The sequence below is a fragment of the Enoplosus armatus genome, chromosome 2 (genome assembly GCF_043641665.1).
Source record: "Enoplosus armatus isolate fEnoArm2 chromosome 2, fEnoArm2.hap1, whole genome shotgun sequence".
NCBI classification, from domain to species: domain Eukaryota; kingdom Metazoa; phylum Chordata; class Actinopteri; order Centrarchiformes; family Enoplosidae; genus Enoplosus; species Enoplosus armatus.
The window spans coordinates 7,085,751-7,108,636 of NC_092181.1; the positions used below are offsets into that span (position 1 = coordinate 7,085,751).

Here is a 22,886-nt window from a genome sequence, read left to right on the forward strand (position 1 = left end):
CAGTAAAGGTCGTATTTAAAAGCGGATGAGGGTGTGTTACAGATATGGTTGATCAACTCTGAGGCATTAAAGTCTTTGCCATTAGTACTCTGAATGAACTGGTTTCCTTGATGAATAGCTACCCAGCACTATTTTCAGATCCGCCGTCACAAACGCATCTTATTGAACACGACATGGGTGTTGGTGGTGCTCAAACAATCAAGCAACGCTTTTATCGTGTTAAGCGGGCACAATTGGACAAAGAGGTTAAATACGCGCTAGATAATAAAATAAAATAGAAGAACCCTCCCACTCTGGCTGGGCATCTCCATGTTTACTGGTGAGAAAACCTGATTCCACTTTTCGGTCATGCACTGAATTCAGGAAAGTTAACCCGGGTCACAAGACCAGATTTGTTCCCTTCGCCACTCACGGAGGATTGCGTTGACCAAGTAGGTTCAGCCAAATTTGGGAGCAAGTTTGATTTACTTAAAAGGATACTGGCAGGTCCTTCCAGCGGCTGATCAATCGCGTGGTGGCAGGTCTGTCTGGTTGCGCTGTGTACCTGGGTGACGTTGTCATCTTCAGTGACATTTGGGAGGACCATCTGCAGAGGTTACAAGCACTGTTTGACAGATTGGTGTGGGCTCAGTTAACAGTGAATTTGGCCACGTGTGAATTTGCCCGAGCTAGAGTAACCTACTTAGGCAAAGCGGTGGGGCAGGGGGCGCCCCTTGTAACAAAAGGGGAGTTGATGCGTTTTCTCGGCATGGTGGGGTACTGTAGATGTTTCTGTAAGAACTTCTCTTCAGTTGTGGCGCCTCTCACAGACCTTTTGAAATCTAAAGTAAAGTTTGTTTGGTCAGCTGAGGCCCATGAAACAGCATTTGGATGTGTATGTTGGTTCTTCTTCCCCTCTTGTAGTGTACACACACACACACACACACACCATAATCCCCTTACCTTGCCGAGCTCTTTGCAAAATCCGAATCAGCACTTGATGAGATGGGCATTATTTTTGCAGACATACCATGTGGACAAGGGCACTGAAAAATGTGATGGCTGACACGGTTTCCTGCGCTTTCCAGTTCCATTAGCGTGTAACTGCTAATGTTGCCTATATTTGTGCTTTCTTCTCTCTCCTTGTTTGTACCAAGGTTGCGGAGGGGGTGTGGAAAAGCACTTGCAGGGAGTGGCATAAGATTGATTTTTGTCAGTCTTCGGTACAGTAAACGTGTTTAATGTAAGACTTACGCATTCTGGTGCTGATTAGATAAGTTTTGAAAATGGTAGGATTTCATGTTGTAACTTCTCTGTAATGTTCTGGTGGAGCACCTGGTGGGTCTCCGCTCTGATGGGGGGACACAGAGTGGCAGTGTGTCTGAATCAACTCCTCCTGATTGCCATATCAGACGGCTGGATCTGGCACTTCTGGCATTTTGCCTACATTACTTTTGCCCCACACCCATGCACTCACTACACCACTGACAACACTGACTTCACAAGCTTCACTGTGTTTTTGTGTGTAGGTTGGCATTGGTGAAATGTGTGTTTTGTTTCATCCGTCATTATCCCTTGTGTTGTCTGAACTCTGAGCTGGTTCACGACGCTAACATGTCCATCAAACACACTCATGAGGATTCCCACTCCAGAGTGTGAACCTGGAGAGATCGCTGATCCAAACTAACGGAGACATATATTTGAGAGTACACACAACACAAGTGCTCACCTGATGCAACAGCAGCAGCAGCCTGAGGCAGCGGAGCACTGGAACAAGTACTTTTGAGCAATGAACCGAGTGATCTCTGCGGATTAAGCGATGACTAAATAAGTCATCGTGTCAGTGTAATTAAAGTTATCCCAAAGACAACAGGTGGGTCAGTTTGTGGTGTAATTACAAAAGCCACATTCAATCGACACAAAGGGCCTCATGGAGTCCATGGAAGTTTTGGGATCAATTCCAGACTGCCTATGAAAGGAGTGTCAATCAAATATTTCCGCCTGAGATTTAGTGTCAGACAGGCTTAATTAAAGGCGACTGAACGAACAATGCCTCACATGCCTGACTCCCTCCACTGACATGTGCCCTGACAGCCGTTACATCGCGGCCGGTAAACCTGACTGCCAACCCCACCACGCCCTTCACGGTCACACCTGTGATGGTGGCGAGCGGCAGCATCTTTCCGCCTACCTGCCTGCCTACCTGTTCGGCCCCACCTCCGGGGAGGAGGCTATAAAAGCCATCCCGCGGGCTTCACCTCAGCACCGTCTCCTTCGCCATCACTCTTTCGACGGCTGTTTTTGACAAGTTGTTAGTGAGCGCTGCACCCGAGTCCCAACAGACGTCAACATGAGCACCACGTACCGCTCTGGGCTGTCCGCGATGTCCCTGTCCTCTCTGCCCACGATGACGGGCTCCCGGCGGGGTACGAGCGTCTACGGCGGCGCGGGCGGTAGAAACGTCAAGGTGTCCTACGCCTCCAGCGGCATCGGCGCCGGCTTCGACCTGGCGGGGATGTTCGGCGGCGGCGGCGGCGGAGGCGGTGGCGGCGGCGGAGGCGGCGCCAACTTCAGCGTTTCTGGCAGCGAGAAGGTGACCATGCAGAACCTCAACGACCGCCTGGCCGCCTACCTGCAGAAGGTGCGCTCTCTGGAGTCCGCCAACGCGCAGCTGGAGCTTCAAATCCGCGAGTGGTACGACAAACAGACCCCAACCGTCAGGGACTACAGCAAATATGAGGCCATCATCATCGACCTGCGCAAAAAGGTAAGCCCCCCCCCCCACACACACACACACAGCCTCAGAAACATGGACCATCATGTCTTTTAATACTATAACCTCTGTTTTCCTGAAGTAAAATGATGTTCAAATGATCATAATCAACTTCTTTCCCCCCCCCTCTTTTAAACTCTTCATCTTACCTCCAGCCATAGTTGTAAGTGATAAACCGATGCTCTTTATCTGTTCCCCTTGTTTAAGTGATCTCAAATCATAAAACAATCATTGGGATGTAACAAAAAAAACAACAACAAATGTCGACCTATGAAACAACTCTCAAATAAATAAAAATGAGCTCATGTGTATCATGAGTTTAAGGAGGCTTGATCCTCCACAGATTAGAATACAGCCCATACAGAAAACCCTTTATACCTCTTTGCATATTTCCCCACCACTACTAACATATTGTGTGCTGCAGTGTCATTCTCTGTTCATATCAGCAGCAACATACAGTTAAAGTCAGAAGTCACTTTCTTCTTCTTTCTTTTTTTTTTTTTTGTTTCTCATGACCACCCTGTAGTTTAACACTCAGGTGAGAACATGTGATAATTGTCTGATGCCACCCAGGGGTAAAGCAACTGCCGGTGGTTGACAAAACCCTGCCAGCCCACATTCTAGTAGAAAGAATGAATCACCAACACATCTTTGTGGTTGTGTTGTATGTGGATAAGAAACCACTGACGGTGCTATCTTCTTCTTCTTCTTCTTTTTGTTTAGATCAGTGCTGCCACACAGGACAATGCCAGGCTGATGTTGCAGATTGACAACGCCAGACTGGCAGCAGAGGACTTCAGAATCAAGTGAGTCTGGAACTTGGCAAAATGCATTTTAACATCACATGTTCTGTGTGGACATATTATCACTGGGGTGTAATGGTCAACACAGTGAGAAAACCGGTGGAACCGGTTTTTGGTGGCGCTTCACCTCGTCTGTTTGGATTGTTTGGTGGTAACACCAATTGAGTGGGTGCACCAACATTAAGCCACGGTGCTTTTTCTCTTGGCAGGTTTGAGAATGAGCTGGCGGTGCGCATGTCAGTGGAGACGGACATCGGCGGACTGCGCAGGGTCTTGGACGACCTGACCACAACCCGGTCTGACCTGGAGATGCAGGTGGAGGGCCTGAAGGAGGAGCTGGTCTACCTGAAGAAGAACCATGCAGAGGTGAGAGCTCTGCTGTTAAGAACAGCATCACACCATCACAGTGAGATCCCAGTATCCTCATGGTTGTCGATGTTCTGTTTCTTTACATGACCAGAAGGAAATATAACAGATCCATTCACAGATCACAGTTATGGGAAAGTCTTACTGCTAAGGGTGAAAACAACATTAAAACAGTTTTTTATGAGATGGTTTGTCAAATATTTGCCAAATGCCTCCCAACTTGTGCAAACAACAGCTAATGTTAACCTTGTTTGTGCTGTCTGCCTTGCCTTCAAGTTGTGTACCTCAAAAGCGGCCTCAGGGTGCTGCCAAAAAACAAGGACTTGTATGAAAACAAGGCATCTCAGGTCATAGTCAGGTGATTTATAGTCTGTTTAGTTCCTGGGGAAAAAAAAGCTCCTCTAAATGAACATCAACATGAAAGATATATAAATACATCGAATGAGGGTTCACTTTGAGAAGGTTCGCATCGACATGTTAATTCAAGTGAGTCAACGTAATGTTGCTGAACAGTTTGCTAACATTAGCCACCATAAGCTATTGGTCATACCAGACCAAGTAAGGCTGTAGCAGCAAGTGAGTGTTTCAACAAGTCATATTTATCAGGAAGAATGTGTTATTTTTGCCTTCAAAAGTAACCTAGCCTCGCTTTAACTGTGCTCCAGTCCTTTTTCGTCTCAGGGTTCGGGGTCCTGTCTCATTCCTACGTTTGCTTTTCACATGGGTTCTATCTCTGACCTTGCCCCACCTTTGACTCCTTGTTGTCCCGCCTCTAGGAGCTTGCAGCCATGCGCGGCCAAGTGACCTCCAGCTCTGTGAACGTGGAGGTGGACGCTAGGCCTCAAGAGGACATGGCCAAGATCATGGAGGAGATCAGGTCTCAGTATGAGGGCATCGCCGACAAGAACCGCCGCGAAATGGAGGCCTGGTACAAGGTCAAGGTGAGGGGGAACGAGGCGTTACGTTTGACCTCATGAAATCTTGTTTATATCATCTCTTCTCATGCCTGCATGAAGGTGTGTCCTAAATATCAAATGGCCTGAGGTGCTTTTTGACCATTTTCATGTCCAATCTTCCAGTTTGACGACCTGAACAAGCAGGTGGCATCCAGCACAGAGACCCTACAGACATCCCGGAGTGAGATCAACGAGCTCAAGAGGACCCTGCAGTCCCTGCAGATTGAGCTGCAGTCCCAGCTCAGCCTGGTAATTTCAGATCCCATCCCACACAGATGCACATGTTCATACTGGAAGAAGCTGCAAAACACATTCATATTGTCGTCATTCTTCACTACAATACAACATAAATCTTTCTAACCTGTTGGTTATCAAGTTGGTCCTCTCTGATGTGTGCAACATGCACTACCATGGCAACATATTTGACTATGCACGCTATAAATAGTCAGTCAGTCACTAAACCTGTCTGTCACCATTTGTAACTGCCACTGCACTTTCTTTCTTTTTTTTTAACACCCTAGGCAATTTAAGTGGAGAGAGGACTCAGAAAACAAGCAATTAGCGCTCAGTAATCTCTCCTCTTGGGTTTTTTTTCCCTCACGTGCAGAAATCTGCCCTGGAGGGCCAGCTGGCAGAGACAGAGTCCCGCTACAGCCTGCAGATGAACCAGCTCCAGGCCATGGTCAACTCCCTGGAGAGCGAGCTCAGCCAGATGAGGGCGGACATCGAGAGGCAGGCCTCAGAATACCAGGTGCTGCTCGACATCAAGACCAGACTGGAGCTGGAGATCGCCGAGTACAGGAGACTGCTGGACGGAGGGGACGTAACGTAAGTGAGATGTTTGTCACACAAAAAAAAGGGGGGGGGGGGGGGGCAGCTAGCCGTCTCCAAAGGTAACAAAATGCGCCTAACAGCACATTTAAAGCCCACTCATTGACACATTATAAATAAACAAGATCTTGCGTGATAATTGGTGAGCTTTATAGGTGCTGGTAGGCGTTTTTGTACCTTTGTCATTGTCACATGCTAAGCTAGCTGCTGGCAGTAGCTTCATATTTAGCAACTCTCGGCGAACTATTCTTTTAACATTTGCATGATGTCTTTCTTGAATGCTAAAAGATAACTTTTGTCCATCTTGCAGGAAAACTGTCACAACTACTATAAAACAGGCTCCAGTCAAACGTAAGTTTACGTCCCCCACTGTGTTTTTGGCTCTTCGCTTGTAAAAATGCAACATACCACAGGTTAAATATTTGCTTTTGATTTCATCCACAGCTCAGCCAGTCATAACCCAGAGGAGGAAGGTGGTGATCGAGGAGATCGTGGATGGAAAAGTGGTGTCCCGCACAGAAGATGTGGACACAGAGGTCCTCAAGAGTTAGACAGACTGGAATCCCAACAGATCTGGGTCAAATAATTTTTAAAAAAAATAGAAATTTGCTTCAATAGGCCCACTGGTATTTTATTTTCTGTTTCTGACACCCATCTCAAGTCTCCTAAAAATAACCAGGGAAAATGTAATTATTTCACCCAGGTCTGAAATCCATCAAATATATTTCTCTCCAAATATCTGTGCAGATCTGATATTTGTATTGCCATTTAGAAACAAAAGCCAGTATAATGTTTTTAAAATTTTTAAAAAGGAATGTGAATCACCTATCACCATATTTATCCAAAAACCACTGAAAACAATTACAGCGACTGTCCTCCAATCTGCCTCCTGAAGTACCACATGTAGCCGTTAGGTGGCACTGTTGGCCTCAGAAAGGACATGCACTTTTGCAGAATTGTGACATGGAGTGAGAGAAAAAAGAAAGATAATAACCCCTGTCTAATTTCAGATTGTCAGTGTGAAAAGTAATAGAAAATATTTGTGCATTTTATTTGTTTGGGGTATTTCTCTCATGGTAACAATGTTAAAGGTGTTACATGTAGCATTTTTCAGGAAATATTGTCGTTAAATGAATTGTTGCCCCAGTACAAAGATGATTGGTAGTCGAAGTCGATGCAAAGCATCTCTCTAAATTAAGAGCAAACCTTCTTGTGTCCTGCTGTGAAAGGGATCTTTGCATTTTCTGAAGAGAATAAACATCTGCCCTCCACTTGTTTCATCTCCCTTTGAAGCTATAAAACTATAAAGCAGGCTATATAGAGGCTAATGTGTCCAATTTCAAATTTTCAATTTTCTGTCCAAATGTTCATTGTTTCATAGAAGATAACAAAAAGCTAACGAGGTGGTTCCTGCTGTGCTGCTGCTGTGTTATTTTAATACTCAGACATGTACATTTGAACACTCAGGGGGTTTCCAGCTATGCTTTAGGGAGTGTACATAACTTACTGGGGGGGGGGGGGGGTCAGGAAAGGGGAAGGGTTATGTATTTGTTTCCTTCTTTATGCGAAAGGGAGTGGAGTCTGTTTTCCATGCCCCAGATTTCGAAATTCTCGAAATAATGACGTGGGAAAACTCGCCTAGTGTGCGTGTGGCTGCTAAACGTTAGCTAATGTTAGCAAAGTGAAGCTAGAACGCTAGAACGCAGGAACTTACGCGGCGGAGAGGTTTGTGTTCTCTCCCTGTACGTGCAGTGTCTCCATCCGTCCACTGGATGTCGCTATATTCCCTTCATTAAAGTCTCGGACATGGAGACGTCCACCTGTGGGAATATCGTCTTCATGCAGTAGCAGCTCAGTTACTTTACGACATGATCAGAATGTAACCCAATCAAAGAAGAGACTCTGACCATTACTGGATATTACAGCAATCAGTGCCTTTCCACATTCGCTTATCTAACTGTTGGCAACAATATTCAAGACGGCCGTATGTTACAGCAGCAAATCTCGTTTTGACTGTTATATCACCTACTGCGCATTGGACAATGCCTCTGGTTGTACCACATGGGGTTTGGGGTTTCGGGGGCACCCCCCTCCGTGGTACTTTTGAAATGAACTCTCAGCTCAGTGTCTATTTTAAATGAGATATAACTTATATTAAACCTTATTTCAAATGCATTTGTGCTGACTAAATCGCAGCCCCCCCCCCCCCCCCCCCCCCCCTGCTGTTGCACCATTTCAACATTAGTTTGACATGCATACTTGTTGAAAACATTATACTGCAGAGAATGCGTTAACCTGCAATTTGACACCCCCCCCCCCCCCCAACCCAAAAAAATAACTTTGCTCTATCATCAGAAATGCTCACTATATTGGTGTGATATTAATAAATGCAGATTTTGATTGAAGGCCTCATAGCCACTGATATCCAGCAAGGGGGGGGGGGGGGGGATCTCTCACCAAAAGCACCTCCACAAACAATCCTCACAACTTTGATTCTTATTCTTACACTCTTGTTATGGGTTATGGGCGAATCTGCCCGTGTCGCTTACAGGGAGGAATGAGGTCCAGTCCTTACCTGCAGCCTTTCCAAGTGTTTCTGTGGATTCTTTTTCCACACACGCTACATTTGAGCCAATAACTACTCTCTGTATTTCGCCATTATTCGGCTGTGAGATGTGAGTGTTTTCATGGGCTGGTCTGACTCGACTCCGGGGTCATTGTCTGTCCCTGACGAGACTCTTGGATGTGGGGAAACTTTTGAAACGTGTGGTGTGGCTTCATGTTGTTGAAACCTGACCTTCATAATACCTTTCATGCATATGGCATTTCACAACAGGTATTCTGTAGTGAGCATGGTTAGAGGTAAATGTTCAGGAAGGAGCCGCTGAAGCAGGGCCTCTCTGTCCTCCTGCAGACTCCACTCAGGGCGTATTTATAGTCTGAGGTCTGCACCAAAGATCTGCTCTGCTGTGGCACGACTGTGTCACTCAGGGCTGGTGGTCCCTAGTCACGACCTAAATGATGACAAAATCCTGCACCACGGAAAGCTGACGTCACCACGGTACAGTCACCACCTCGGTGACGTCACTTGACGGAGGCTGGGTGGCAGCAGCCGGGGTTAATGCCATCTGCTGGATGGAATCAGCCACTCGCCCGGCATTACGTCATCGGGGAGAAGCCGGTGCCAGCTCCGAATCGGTATAGCCTGAGAGTCTGGATATGAATGCAAAGCGAGCCGGGGGGGGGGGGGGCTGGCCCGTAGTAGCTCCGACTGAGGCTATTATTGGACAGAATCTGTTTGATCCAGCAGGGAGCTTCAACCTGACAAAAGATCAGCTGACAAAAGTGTAAACAGTTCAAAAAGGGGACTGACGATTGGTTTGAATGCACAATTGTGGAACCGAAACAAAAAGTTGTTGTCGCTGTCTTGGGTTAAAGATAAGATAACATAAGAAAAGATAAGATAAGATAAGATAAAAGGGCAGTACAGTGGTGTTGATCGATGTGCACTGTCCCTGCAGGAATGACAAACCCCCCCCCCCAAAACAACTGAAAGAGAACATAACACAAGATAACATAAGATAACATAAGATATCCGACTTTTTCTCATGGCAGGGTCACAACTCTCAGCTTTGGCTTTGCTGACACACAGAACACACGCTGACTGGGCGAAACATATGATGCATACATGTTCAAAACATACTGACATACAGCCACACTCCCTCACATGAAATAGATACAAGAGTTTATTAAAGAGACATGTGCAAAACAACAACAACAACACATAGGCCAATAATAATAATAATAATAATCAATCAATAAATAATCAAGATGTGTGCCACAACTGCTTGTGCTTCTGCAGTAGTATAGTTATAGTAAGCCAAATGGAGGAGGATTAGCTGATTACCCGTTTTTCCGGTTGGATGCGTACAAAAACCCCAAAGCCACGAGGCCGATATTGCCGCGTGAGGTGTTGAGGAAGACTTGGGAACGTGTCTGCTCGGACGAGCTGCTGTCCATGGTGCTGAAATGGACGAGTGGCTGAAGACTACAGACTACTTCATGGCGTGCATGTTAGCGCCACTACATAGTTCATCTAACAGGCTTTGGCGTGGGATTGATTTGAATTGGCGAAAATACTGAAAAGGAGCAAGTATCGCGAGAATCTGATATTAAGGTTGGTTATAGCTGTTAAACGCTACCCCTTGTGCACTTCGGAACTTTGTGTGCGTATCTGTGTGTGTGTGTGTGTGTGAGTGTGTTGGATAAAATACTAGTGTGTGTGTGTGTGTGTGTGTGTGTGTGTGTGTAAAGGCTGCGCTTGCATGTGATGATGGTGAGGACCCCATTCTCACATGAGTAAGCGCGCCTCCGCAAAAAGAGGAGAGGAAGGAGGGCTGCGTTCCCATTGACTGAGAGAGAGGGGGGGGGGGAGAGAGAGAGAGAGAGAGAGAGAGAGAGAGAGAGAGCGGAGAAGAAGCACGGACTCCGCCGATACCGCCCTAACATCCAGCTCCAGTCCGACGACGGCGGAGGCACCACAGACCAGCCGAGTGATCCAGGGGCCCCCCTCAGCTCGACTCAACTCCCGGCGTGAAAAAACGGAGATGGGCTCCCCGTGAATCCGTGCGGTGGAGGGGAGAGGCGGGCAGGCGGGGGGTGGGGGGGAACGACAACGAGAGCGTGGTGGGAGAAACACCCAGAGAGGACAAACAAAAGCACAACCGAGTGTGCCTGCAACCATGAGCGGCTCGCCAGAGCTGCGGCTGCCGCTGCCGCTGCCGCTCTGCCCGCGGACCATGTCGTGAGGTGTGGCTCGGAAACGCTCCGGGGAACCTGTCAGCCGAAACGACTCGCCGAGGAGGAGGAGGAGGAGGAGGTGGAGGTGGGGTGGTGGTGGTGGTGGAAAAGATGTCCGCCTCGGTGGGGCCCCAGGGTGGCCCTCGCCCACCCACCGTGCCGCCATCCATGCCGGATCTGCCGGACCTCAGCCATCTCACCGAGGAGGAGAGGAAGATCATCATGGGAGTGATGGCTCGGCAAAAGGAGGAAGAGGAGAAAGAACAAGCCATGCTAAAGTAAGGGCAGCCTTTTTTTCCTTTTTCTCCCGGGGAAGTTAGAACGCGTAACGCATAGAAAGAGCCCCCTTCTACCACCGAGCTGCCCGGTACAACCCTGCGTTACCGGTGTAGTGGTCCACATCACACACCCAGCACATCCAGGGACCATTAGCCGATGCATCTGCTCTGCCATCATGTTGCACTTTGCAGGTTCGCCTTGAAGGGGTGGCGATGTGCCCCCCCCCCCACCTCCCCAAAAAAAAAAGAAAGAAATGAACCCACCAATATAAAGGCACAGTAGATCAGTACTAGCCCAGGAAAGACAGCGGGCAGCCTCACGAGGCTCGGTGCTGGAATCAATCAATCAATGAAAACAATATACCGTCACAGTCAATGGAGATGACCCGAAACAGGGTCAAACGTGTTACAGGTAGGGCTGTGAGGGTGGGGTGTGACAGTGCTGGCGGTGGGGGAGAGAGAGTTTGGGGTGGGGGGGGGGGGGGGGGGGGTTGCTGGTGATGAATCATAGCATCATAGCATTAACCCTTCTTCATCCAGTCGTTTTCCTCAATGGGGACTGCACCCCGTCCCTCCATCCCTCAGTTTACACCTCCCAACGCCGCTCTGATTTTCCTTTTACGCACGCATGCAGGCGTGGAGTGGCTTTATCGGGGTGGATTTCTTGTTTGCAACCGCGGAGTTAACGTGTCTGTGTGAGAGAGAGAGAGAGGGGGGGGGGGGGGGGGGGGGGGGGCGCTTTGACAATAATGGCTATAACAATGACATTATAGCTCGTAGGCCCGGAGCGACACAAACCGTTTTATAAGGCCGACTGACGGACGGTGGTGAGGCGGTGTGTTGTGCTCCCTTTCGGCGGAGAGAAGAAGATATGGGGTGTGGTTGGGAATCTTAGCAGGCCCGAACCGGACACGTTACAGATTAGAAAAGAGACCGAATGTCTTGTTGCACCTTTGACAACCCCCTCGCCCCCCCCCCCCCCTCTGTGTGTTGATCAGATGCCCAACACTAAGAATCTGAGCTGTAGGAGAATAACCAGTGATACAGTTCAGGAGGATGCTGTACAGAAACAGTCAGCCACTAAAGGAGCATTATGGGAAAATGACAGGAGCTGGCTATAGGCCACTTTCAACTCACTGCCTGCACACTGTGAGATGTCAGAGAGGCATCACAGTGTTTTGTCGTGAGGGCTGGGTGTGCTACAGCTGCCTCATACAAAGGACTGGGACACATTGCAGTCTGAAGCCTCTGGGTTTCCGCCACAAGCAAATGGCAAATTTTGAACCACCAGAGCAGCATCCACACCTGCACTCGCACATGTGAGGGCCCTGCTTCTAATGGAGGGTGTTTGGCGTAGCAGGCGCGCAGCTTCCTACAGCACTCTGGGCTTGCTTCGATTCTAATGGCTGTTTTCATTTCCTGACTGCAGCCTGAAGGGGGGAACTGGGTGAGAGCCGCGTCGAGAGAGAGGGGTGGGGGGGGGCCCTTGAGAGGAAGTGATGTATTTAATGTTCCATGAGGCACAGGCTCAGGTTCAGTCAATAATGGCTTCATCATCTGGCTAATCATTGATGGGACCAGCACACCATGGACAAAGGAGGAATGGGGTTTTAGAGAAATATGGAAATAATGGAGAGGCAGTCACGAATGTTTACTGTATATTGCAAGATTGTTATGGAAGAGGCTGCGTGGATATGATGATAGTTAGCCAGATAAATAGAAACACTTTACTTTAAGACCCCCAATTCAGCCTTTATAAGTAGCACAAAAACATATAATGAATGCTTAATAACACATTGTAATGCAGTCGTGAGCAGATGTGTATCTTTAATCCATATTTTGCAGTACAATGTTTTATTGTTAGTCATTCTCTATTCATTCTCCACTTATGGGGGCCCACAGCAGGAGTTACAGTTGCTTATATCTGCTTACCACTACATTATAATGTGTTATAAACCATTTATTAAGTGCTTATATACTGCTCATAAACAGACACATTACCAGCTGAGCTGGCTCAGGTCGGGCCAATCACAATTTCGTGTTTGTGGCGATGCGATTCAAGAAGAAACGAGCTCTGTTATGGTGGTGTAAGAATCTGAGACTTTGTGTGTCCTGAACAAAAAAGATTATTGGCATTAATGGATGGTAAAGTCCTCGACAGATCACATGAATCCCTTAAATTATACATAGAGAGCTTCATATAATACGTACAAAAACACACTAAAAGGCTTCATTTGGTCACAGAGCCACTGAATATACATCGTTGTCACACACAGTAGATGTAGAGCAAGTTTCTGCCAGTTTGTCTTTATTGTCTTTTTGCTGTCACACAAATGATCTCGGCCAACAAAGCTACATTTGGTCCCAGACCTTTGAATCATCGGTCACAGCAAATGGCTCCGCAATTCAAAGAGGGCTGATGAAGGCGGGAATTGGGACGTCATCTTCCTACATAGCTGGCTAGCTACTTTAAGCTGGCATACTTTTTGGATTGTTATGAAAAATGCCAACTGCTCCTTGCAACCACCACCGTGGCTTCTTTGTCAGTAACACTGAGCACAACATTTGCGTCAAATGTGAAATGACGTTATCAGGCCACTAAATTCCAGACATGCTGCTAAAAATACCAAAAGTGTGTTCCTTACTTTGCTACAATTAAATTCATTTATCCATTTAGGCTCTTTTTATGTTGTTTTAACACAATCTTAATTCAGTTCTGTATAATTTTGCTACAGCCAAAATATGTGCTTGGACACCACACGTTAGAGTTTCTTGTAGGCTATAAAATTCTATCTGTGAAACTTATAGAACAAATTCAACTTCACTGGCAGAGGTGGACATAAAAAAACAGCCAACGGTGCTTTTCCCCCCCGGCCGTGGAAATTCACATCCAAAAAGAACATTCTGTACCTCACGTCAAGACCTGTTCACCTGGTCAGCACTGTCCAATCTGGTCGCAGCGTTGCCTGAGACCTGAGCAGCTGGCAGCGATAAGGTTATACTGATACTGGACTTTATCTGTCGTGAGTACCTCCAGCATGAGAGAAACAGAGGTGTCCTGATGTGCTGCTGAGCCAGAGCGCCTGGTTCCGGGCCAATCATTCGCTCTGGTCAGGCCGTGGGAAGTCGGCACCTGGGCCTTCCGTCTCTGACTCACCGCGCCGACAGCGAACACTTTGTCCACATCTAATACACTGTAGACCTCGGAGACTCCCTCCATTGACTTGCTAAACCTCCATTGACTTCCTAATCCAGAGGATGTTAGTGGAGGGGGAGCTGTCATGCGAAATGCTGAACGCAGCAGTGACCAACCTCTCTGACGCTGTGATGTTAAAAAAAAAAAAAAAAAATCCTCCTCACAAGCACAACAGGAAACCTCTTCCCATCCACCCCTGGGAGCCTGTGAGGTTTCCAAAATGTAAATATAGAAATAATGTGTAAAATATTGATGCGCTCAGAGGAGAGAGGTTGTACACATTTCAGACGGGGGTGGATGCACAACACAGGGCCTTAATGTTGGAGTAGTGGGTGTGGTCAATGGAGGCACCCGCTTGTGTTGATGTTAAGGCAGAGCTAAAGAACAAGTAAACGTAGTAGTACTCCTTGGATTTACGGGGACTCACATCTGGCTTTGATGTTATTCTTACTAACGCTTATTAAATTCTGATCTATGGCACAGCGCAAGGTGCTGATTGGCTGGAGTTTGCTCCTTGACACCAGATGGACAGAAGAATAGATCAGGACCTGGGGCACAGAAGGATGGAGAGGAGGGAGGATTTAGAGGTTTTAAGGATTAGAGCGGTGGAGATAGAGAGAGAGAGAGAGAGAGAGAGAGAGAAAAAAGGGGGAGATGGAAAGAATGGGAAGAGCTTCTGTAAGGGGTCCCACACACACACACACACACACACACACACAGCTAATCTCTTTACCAGGCTCCCTAAGGCTGCAGGCTACAGGGTGCATCTAGAGGGCAGTGAAGCCCCTCTCCCTGTCTGCTGTCTGACATGGCTGCCACCGTCCACCAAGAGGTCAATGTAGTTTGGTGGTCAAGGTCAAGACTTTCATTTATAGGAGGAAACAGCTTGGCTTCTGTTTGGGTGTGGGGCTTAGTTTTGGATAGTTTCGTTTCTGGGGGATTTGACGACTTGTTCTTAAAGCTGCACTAATCAATACTTGTATATCGACAATGAATCAAAATACTACATGTGATGTGAAAGGCTCATAGTAGTGAACCCACAGAGAATTATCACTTGCAGTTCCTCTCAGCTCTGCGGAGCGTTTTAGTGCCTTTTAGCTTATTGTTTTGTTTTTTTTGAGGCCCACAACTTTACTGTTTTGATCCATTATCATTGCTCTTCTAGCTATAGCCGGAAGCTGTTTTGAGCAACAAACCCCCCCCCCCCCCCCCCCCCCCCCCCCCCCCAACAACTCTAAAAGTATGTATGTTGCATGTATGCTACTTGGTCAGCACAAAATGGCAGACAGACAAAGCTAGTAGCTAGCGAGCATTTAGCAGCTAAAGAGGCAAGCGGTTTTCTAAGGAGTAAGTGGAGACCAAAGCGGAGCTAAAAGGAGAGTGAATACTGGACTTACATTCATCAGGTGGCCAGAAACACAACTCCAAACAAATGCTAATGTTGCTCCGTATCTAATGGATGTGTGAATATGCAGCTGTGATAATATATCAATGTTGTGTTCACAGCTTGTTGTGTTGCCTTTAAGTGGTCAAAAAAATGGGGGGGGGGGGGGGGGGGGGGATGCCTGCTGCTTCAAACTGTGTCAAAACAAACTCAAAACGTTGTGCCTCTTTCTGTTTGAAAATATGCATAATGTGAGTTTAGCCTAGCTTAGCCACTCTTCAGTGTCCTTGGCATGGCATTTAATAGCAGCTCAGTTCAACAATAGACAATGTTGTAATTGTTTTTATAAAGTTGATAGTTTCACTTTTAACACATGCACAATAATGCGACATTTAATCTGTTTAGCGCCATGCGTCCACGGCTGTCTGAGAATGAATGTGGTTTTTGGAGTTTGAGCTCTTTCAGGGTAAATCAGCAGAAACTTTCAGGCATGTTGCATCTCTGGCCACGCCCTAAGAAGTGATGTCACATTAGGTGTTTTTCTTCATCTGTCATAGGCAAAACAGCTTCTGTGACATCGCGATCGATCAGGGTGTGGCCTGAAATGTAACATGCTTCAAAGTTTCAAGTCATAGAAAGCAGTGCAGCGGCATCTTTTCTGGTTTATTTGACCCAGTGTTGATGTACTCTTACCACAGAAACACATTCTTTGGGCCTTGTTTGAAGAACTGACCAAAACATTGGGCCAAAACATGATTTTTGGGCTGGCTTTGACAGTTCTATCAAACATTCAGACATGGGCTTGTAAACATCTGGTATGCTCGTTGTAGATAGCTCTTTGTTTTTAGATGTTATCCAAAAAAAAATCCTTTATTGCTTCTTTTCATTGATATATAGTACTGTACAGTTGGTGATCAACACAGGGCTAACAACCACCAGTACACACAAGTATTAAATCATATTGTCATAAATGCATTCATTCCCTGCCCCACCTCTTTAAAAAAATATGTCATCTAAAAAAGAACTTCAACTTCATTCATTCTGCAAATGTAACGCTGGCTAATTGAGTTTAGGCCGTTTTAAAATCTACATTTATCATTTATTTTGTCATACATCAACTTCTTACAGTTGTTTCACTCATATATAATAAAAAAGACTGTTTTCAAGCTCGTTTCAAAATGTTACGTTTCTCTAAGTATAATTGAATTCGTAGCAGGGTCGAATTGTTTGAGCCAGAAAGTTTAAACTTCTTACTGTCTTTTATATCCTCTAAGATTGTTTTTTTTGTTGTTGTTTTTACATTGGTCCTAAGATGATATCACTGACTTTTGTATGATTTCCATCGGTTTAAAAGAGACACTCTTCTTCTTGCCTGGATAACTTTAGCTTGTTAGCACTGTGGCTAGCTAAATGCAGTAGCACCTAGCATTGTCTCAAGTTACCGAATGTTGTCTCCAGAGTAAATAAAAAAGACTCACACTAAACCCAATTTGGTATCTTTAAGCTAAGAGATAAAGAGAAACATTTCCCCGAGCAGACTTTAGAGTGTCAAGGTTTCTGCGAGAAAAAATGCTAATGTTGAATTATGGATCAGGTCTGAAAATAGCACACACTTGGAAGCGGTTCCTGAAATATTTAACTCTGCATTTCACTGGCTGCTGTTGATGTTCTGAACCCTTTTCTTGTTAACCTGTTTCAGTTTTGGTTCAATTCCACTAATTACAGTGAGAAATGTTTGCTAAATTTGAATGTAAATGAGAAATTAGGTGTACTGTATGCTCATTCCTATTTTACATGGGTGAGCACATGCACTCATACGAGCACATATACCCTTTTCTCGCAAACACACACTCAAAATACACACACAGACACACACACACACACACACACACACAGCGTCTATGCAGTATGTCTGAGAGCATGTGTGCTGCGGGTGCTTATGAGAGGCAGCACACGAAATGCACCACAGACCCAGATGGTGTGGCTGTTTTCTCGTTCTGCGGATGAAAGCTTGCAGAAGGAACGCAGAATGCCTTTGTCACTGTACAGTTTGTCCTGTTGCTTTGTCTGCCAGCCTCCGCTCTTTTTCCAAACAGCTGGAGAGAGTGTGAATCCATGTGCTCCATATGTGTGTGTGTGTGTGTGTGTGTATTCAGAGAGTGGTGGTTTAAATCTGCACACTTTCCTCTTAATTAAAAGAACTCAAAGGCAGTCGGGTGTGTCTGCAACACCTGGATAAATGGAATCCAGAGGAGGGGTGTGTGTTCAGTGTGTGTGTGTGTGTGTGTGTATGTGTGTTTGCACATTTTTTCGTGAGTTTGTCTACACATCGGTGGTGTCTGTGTGTGTTTTTCCATGCAGTCAAATAATAAAGTCATACCTGCATATTCTAAAACTGCACCTGTCTAAAAAAAAACCACAAGTGAACATGTCCTTAAACCTCTGAGCTATCTTCGGACTTTTACTATCTTTTTGAGAAGCAGCCTTGTGTTTGTCTGTTGATACAGCTGGCCTGATTTGGTTAATCATTAGCTACAGTAAGACAAGAGACATAGGGGACAAGATGTGACAGAGAACCAGGACATGGCCTTTCACATGCACCAAGGGTGGGAAGGGGTGGTGGCTCACAGTGTGTGCGTGGGGCTGGGTGGAACTCTTGAGTGAGTGTGTTGAGAGACAGAAAGAGAGTGAGAGACCTGAGTGAGCCTCGGTGAGTAGCCTCTTTAGTGCTCCCAGACCTCCCCGACATTAAAGTTTAATGAGAATGCATTCTACTTGGGCTGACCAGGCTCTCAACATCGCTCTGCCTCTCTGCTTCCATCTCTGTCTGTGTTTGTGGTCAGAGGGAGTGATGGGATTATATCATGAGCGGCCGCACACAACGCTGTACGGGACTCAAATTTGTACAGTCCAGTAACTCCAGCTTCCGCTCAAAAAGTGTCTCTTTATGCTCATTTAAAGTTAATTAATGTTTGCCCACCACAGCTCCTTCAGAAAGCACAATATGAACACTGCCAGGCAGGTTTGATTCCACAAATAGAAAAGCCCCAAAAAAAAGAGAGTCAAGATTCTGTGTGATTCAATCACGGTTTATATATGAGCACAACATACTGTGTAAACACATAACCTTTCTTTAAATGTGCTTTTAGTTTTCTGGCTCCCTAGTCGGTGAGCAGCTTTCAGCTTTTTGAAGGAGAAAATAAAGCATTACCTTCTGAAGCCTTATTACGCATGTAGTAGCATAAAGCGTATGATGTCCTGAGTGTATTAAGATAGACTTGAAAAGATGTAAACCTATCCTTTGATAAGGTGCGGGTCCACAATGAGCCTCCAGAACAGCTTCAGTGCTCTTCCAAGTGAAACTATTGGAGGAATGAACATCATTCTTCTGGCAAATACTGTGCCATTACTGTATTACAGTCAAGCCGGGCAGGTAATGTTTCAAACTATGAAGAGGCAATATCACACAGTAGCAAAGCATAAAGTGTCTCAGTTATGGCTGATGGGATTAATCTGGTACTTGGTACCTAATCTCTATAAACAGATATCTGCACATGAATGCAGAATTTGGAGGCAAGGGACCAGATTTTGGTATCGGAACCGTTTTTGTTTCTGTTTGCAGTCAATTTGTAGTACAAGTAGTATTGACCAATCACATTTGAGCCAGCTTTGTTGGCAAGCAAGTAAACAGTAAACATTGGCAGTTGCCTCCAGAAGCTAAATTGTCGTCAGATGGTAGCGACATTGCTTGGTACCTTTATTCGATTCAGATACAACTGCAGACTGAATGTTGTATGTGTGCGGGACTTCTCTGGTAACAAGTAAGCAACTGTAAAGTGCATTTCTAGTAGATGTGTTTTGTAAGTATGGACTGGCACCATGTATTTACTCCTCTCCTGCCGCAACAAAACAATTGCTAAACATGAATTCTGCACAGTGTTCAAGCACAACATTTTGGACATTAATAAACCATGACACTAGCTGTGGATCTTTCGCAACAATAACAATCCAGCACAACAATTCTTTTTTTTTTTGTAGCTCACAATGTGTGGAGGTTGGTGGGGTCCACAGAAAATTAAGTGAAGAAGAAGAAGAAGAAGAAGAAGGGGGGCAACAGAGGAGTGGGCTGCTTGCCGAGGCTGCTGGGATAGAGTGAGGGGATTAGAGGATGCCCATAATTACTCCGTAACTACTCCGCCAACTAGAATCGTGGCTTATACGTCACCCAGCCGGCTGTGAGGTCAAAGGCTTTGTCCACTACATGTGATTTGTGTATGTGTGTGGGTCTCAGTGTTTAAGAGAGGAAGAAATAGAGAGGAGGACAGTGCGAAGTGAATTGTATGTATACAGTGATGTGAAAGAGAACATTTTTTTTTTTATCAATTACTAGGCTTTGACAGAGTGGAATCCAATATACAGCGTTGAAGATAAGAGATATGAGTGAGGTATGAGAGGGAAAGAAATAAAGGAAATGGAGGAAGAGTTAGAGGGATATAAATGGAAAAGAAAGGAAAATGCATGAGGAGAGGGGAGAGATAGAGTGATGGACACACACAAGTATACACACATGCACACTGGGGAGTCCATGCCAAAAAAGCACTCTGCTCCATAGATATGGGTAAAACACTCACAACATCAATAAAAAGAATTATCAACATCTAAACGCTGGCCATGGGAGGGCCTTCTTAGTCTGATGCTGCAGGCTGAAGACAAGGCTAAAGCTATGTAGCTATGTAGCTAAAAGGACTCAGAATCTGTGTAGTGATGGAGCAGTAACAGTGGCAGTGTGCTGAAAAAAGAACTCAATTCCATGGGAATATGAATAGCATGATGCACATGACACCCATGATATATTTTGAGCTAAATGCTAACGTCAACATGCTATCAATGACAATTAGAACATGCTGTTGTTTAGCAGGTAACGCTTACCATTGTCATCATATTATTTCAGTGTGTTAGCATGGTAACATTTGCTAATTAGCACCAAACAGAAAGTACAGCTGATGGGTATACCATATTATTTAGTATTTAAAAAAATACATTTTGACCTGATTATGGTGCACGATGTCAGGGGATCAACCAAATTCCTACAATTCATCCTGAGGGGAGCGTGAATGTCTGTACCACATTTTATGGTAATCCATTCAATAGTTGTTGAGACATTTCACTCAAAACTGTAAAGTAAACCTCATGAAGTCAGGGGATCACAAAAGTCAGTAGGATTCCTCATCTGGGGACCATGAATGTCTGTACAAAATGTTAAGATGATTCATTCAGTAGTTGAAGAAACATTTCAGTCTGGACCAAAGGCATTGACCAACCGACTTACCAGCGCTGTCATCCCTAGAGCCTCGCATGCTAAATTCATTTAATTTGATCGTGAATCTACGAAATGTAATTTAAAGGACACATTGGGAAAACAGGGGCTCGGGGGAATAGGGGAAGTATAACCCCACCCCAGAAGGGGTAGCTTTCAGATCGCAGCAACTATGAGACGTGACAAGAAAGAGGTTCAACCCAATTCTGGCCCCTGGACACGTGCCTTATCCACTTCAGCTCTGTTTGCACATTCACAAGTGTGGGCTAGCCATATTAAAAGCTAGCAAGGAAGTGACCAATAAAACCAGCAAACAGTGACTGCTGACTCACCTAACTACACCATCCCTAAACAGAAGCGCAGGTGGTAACAAATACAGAAGAATGAAATTGAAGTTCTGTTGAGTTTAGTTTGACACTAAAGTCTTCATCATACAATCAAAGACAGAACTTAGCCTACCCTATATTTCAGAGCATATGGTTGTTTTGGAGATATAGATTTGTTTGGGATTGGAAATTAGGTTTCCCAATAGATTTTGTTTCATTGAGCATGGCTCCCCTAAAGCTGTGTACTAAACCAGCAGGTTTATGTGACTACAGCAGTCGGTGTAGACGTGGCTGTGACATTGGGTCCTGGAAGGGAGGATTGACCAGATTGTTTGAGAAATTGCTGCCCTATAGAAAGACACACACTGGCCATCTGGGTGCTTTATTTCTGCTAGCATTATGACGTTAGTGTCATTTTATAGCCCTTTGACAGGGGAGGGAGCCAAATATGTAAAAGTCGTCATGGACAACATCATGGCAGGCAAACAAGAAAACAAAGAAGGTGTTTGCGTTTGGTTAAGCCCCCATCTGTTGCTCTTGTCTTTCCTTTCCCTTATTTCTATCTTCTTTTCATAATTTTTGCACACCACACTCCAGCAGGAATATGAAGATTTTTTTCAGTTTTTTTGATACATAACTTCATTCTTGATTTCCAATAAATTACTGATGTTCCTGCTTTCATAAACTGATTACCGGTGTTCCTGAGCAGCTCTATCTATTCTTTCCCCCTCTCTCCTTCTCTTCTTCCTCCCCTTCCTCTTTCCATCATCCTGACTCCATCCTCTTTCCATCATCCACTCCTCTTCTCAAGTGGTATTTATAGAGTGGCTCCGGATGCATCGGCTTCTCTCCTCCGCTGGTCTCTGGCCCACGCTTGTTTCCGTCTTGGCTCTCTTTGTTCATCCTTTGCTTTTTCACTTGTTCTCCTTCCACCTCCTCCTCCTCCTACTCCTCCGCCTCCTCCCTGCAGACACCCGTTTGTCTATCCATCTCTTTCTGAGACGGGAAGACTTCTGGGATTGTGTATGCACACTCTTCACCTGCTCTTCCTGTCTTGCTGTTTCCTTTTTTACCCCACCGTGCCTTCTCCCTGTCTGTGTCTGCTCCCTTTCATTTACCTCCTCTGATCACTCCGCCTCCACCCCCGAATCCTCCTTTCTTTGCCTCCTCACAGCGTGTGTCAACATGTCTGCCGTCTTCTCGGTCTCTAGCTCCATCAGAAGCAGAGACGTTTTTCATTCAACACCCTCAACTGTGCTGCCATGGAGTGCTGGGACTATTAATCCACCATGCTTGTTTTGTTCTTTCAACTAAAAGCCCAAAACCTCTGAAAAATGCCAGTTTGTTACAACCACTGGTGTCAATTGACTGTTTGCTAAAGCCTGCCCCTGAACAGAGCTTAGAAACCCTAACTGGGCACAGCAGGTCTGTCAAGTTTAGGATTTGTCCACATGTCAAAATGTGTATGAGGTTGTAATAAGAGCAGTACTTGGTATATCAATTTTAGTCTTTTTTTTAGTTTAATTTCATTTTAGTCTTTCCAAAATCTAAAAAGACAAGAGCAACAATGTATGGAATGGATTTAACAATGTGTTTATCTTCCAATCCAATGTAAGTTGTGATTATTAGCACGCCAGGCTAACTAACCTCAGGTACCCGAAGACAGGGGGCACGTCATTACGCAACTGCTTTTTTAATGGGGTGACAGGTTTCATCCCTTCAGGACTGGAACATCCAACCTGTGCGAGCCAAGGTGCTATTATATCATAGTTCATTGGTTCCTCAAATCCTGAACTGTAAAAGTGAAACATACTGAAATACAAATATTAAAGCATAAATTTGCTGTGTCGCTTGTCCAAATGTGTTTTTCTATAGTA

At 45.5% G+C, this 22,886-nt stretch overlaps 2 protein-coding genes across 5 annotated transcripts in view; both read left to right on the forward strand.

The window, feature by feature from the left end:
• The first annotated feature begins 2,255 nt into the window (after positions 1-2,255).
• Positions 2,256-6,979, forward strand: krt97 (keratin 97). 2 transcript variants are annotated; one of them, XM_070912754.1, is made up of 8 exons: positions 2,256-2,746; positions 3,476-3,558; positions 3,765-3,921; positions 4,698-4,862; positions 5,001-5,126; positions 5,485-5,705; positions 6,019-6,059; positions 6,153-6,979. In XM_070912754.1, exons 1-8 carry the CDS (start codon positions 2,330-2,332, stop codon positions 6,257-6,259), a joined length of 1,317 nt encoding a protein of 438 aa, XP_070768855.1. In that variant the 5' UTR covers positions 2,256-2,329; the 3' UTR covers positions 6,260-6,979. The 2 variants fall into 2 exon arrangements, with proteins under 2 accessions (XP_070768855.1, XP_070768863.1); XM_070912762.1 differs by lacking the exon at positions 6,019-6,059 and having other exon boundaries at positions 5,485-5,700; positions 6,122-6,979.
• A 3,640-nt stretch (positions 6,980-10,619) lies between these two features.
• The window catches only part of LOC139290900 (regulating synaptic membrane exocytosis protein 1-like), a 66,558-nt gene continuing 54,291 nt past the window's right edge, over positions 10,620-22,886 (forward strand). For all 3 annotated transcript variants that reach the window (XM_070912730.1, XM_070912736.1, XM_070912743.1), the window contains exon 1: positions 10,620-10,786. In XM_070912730.1, coding sequence (XP_070768831.1) covers positions 10,620-10,786 — 167 coding nt within the window. The remainder of the gene's footprint in view (positions 10,787-22,886) is intronic.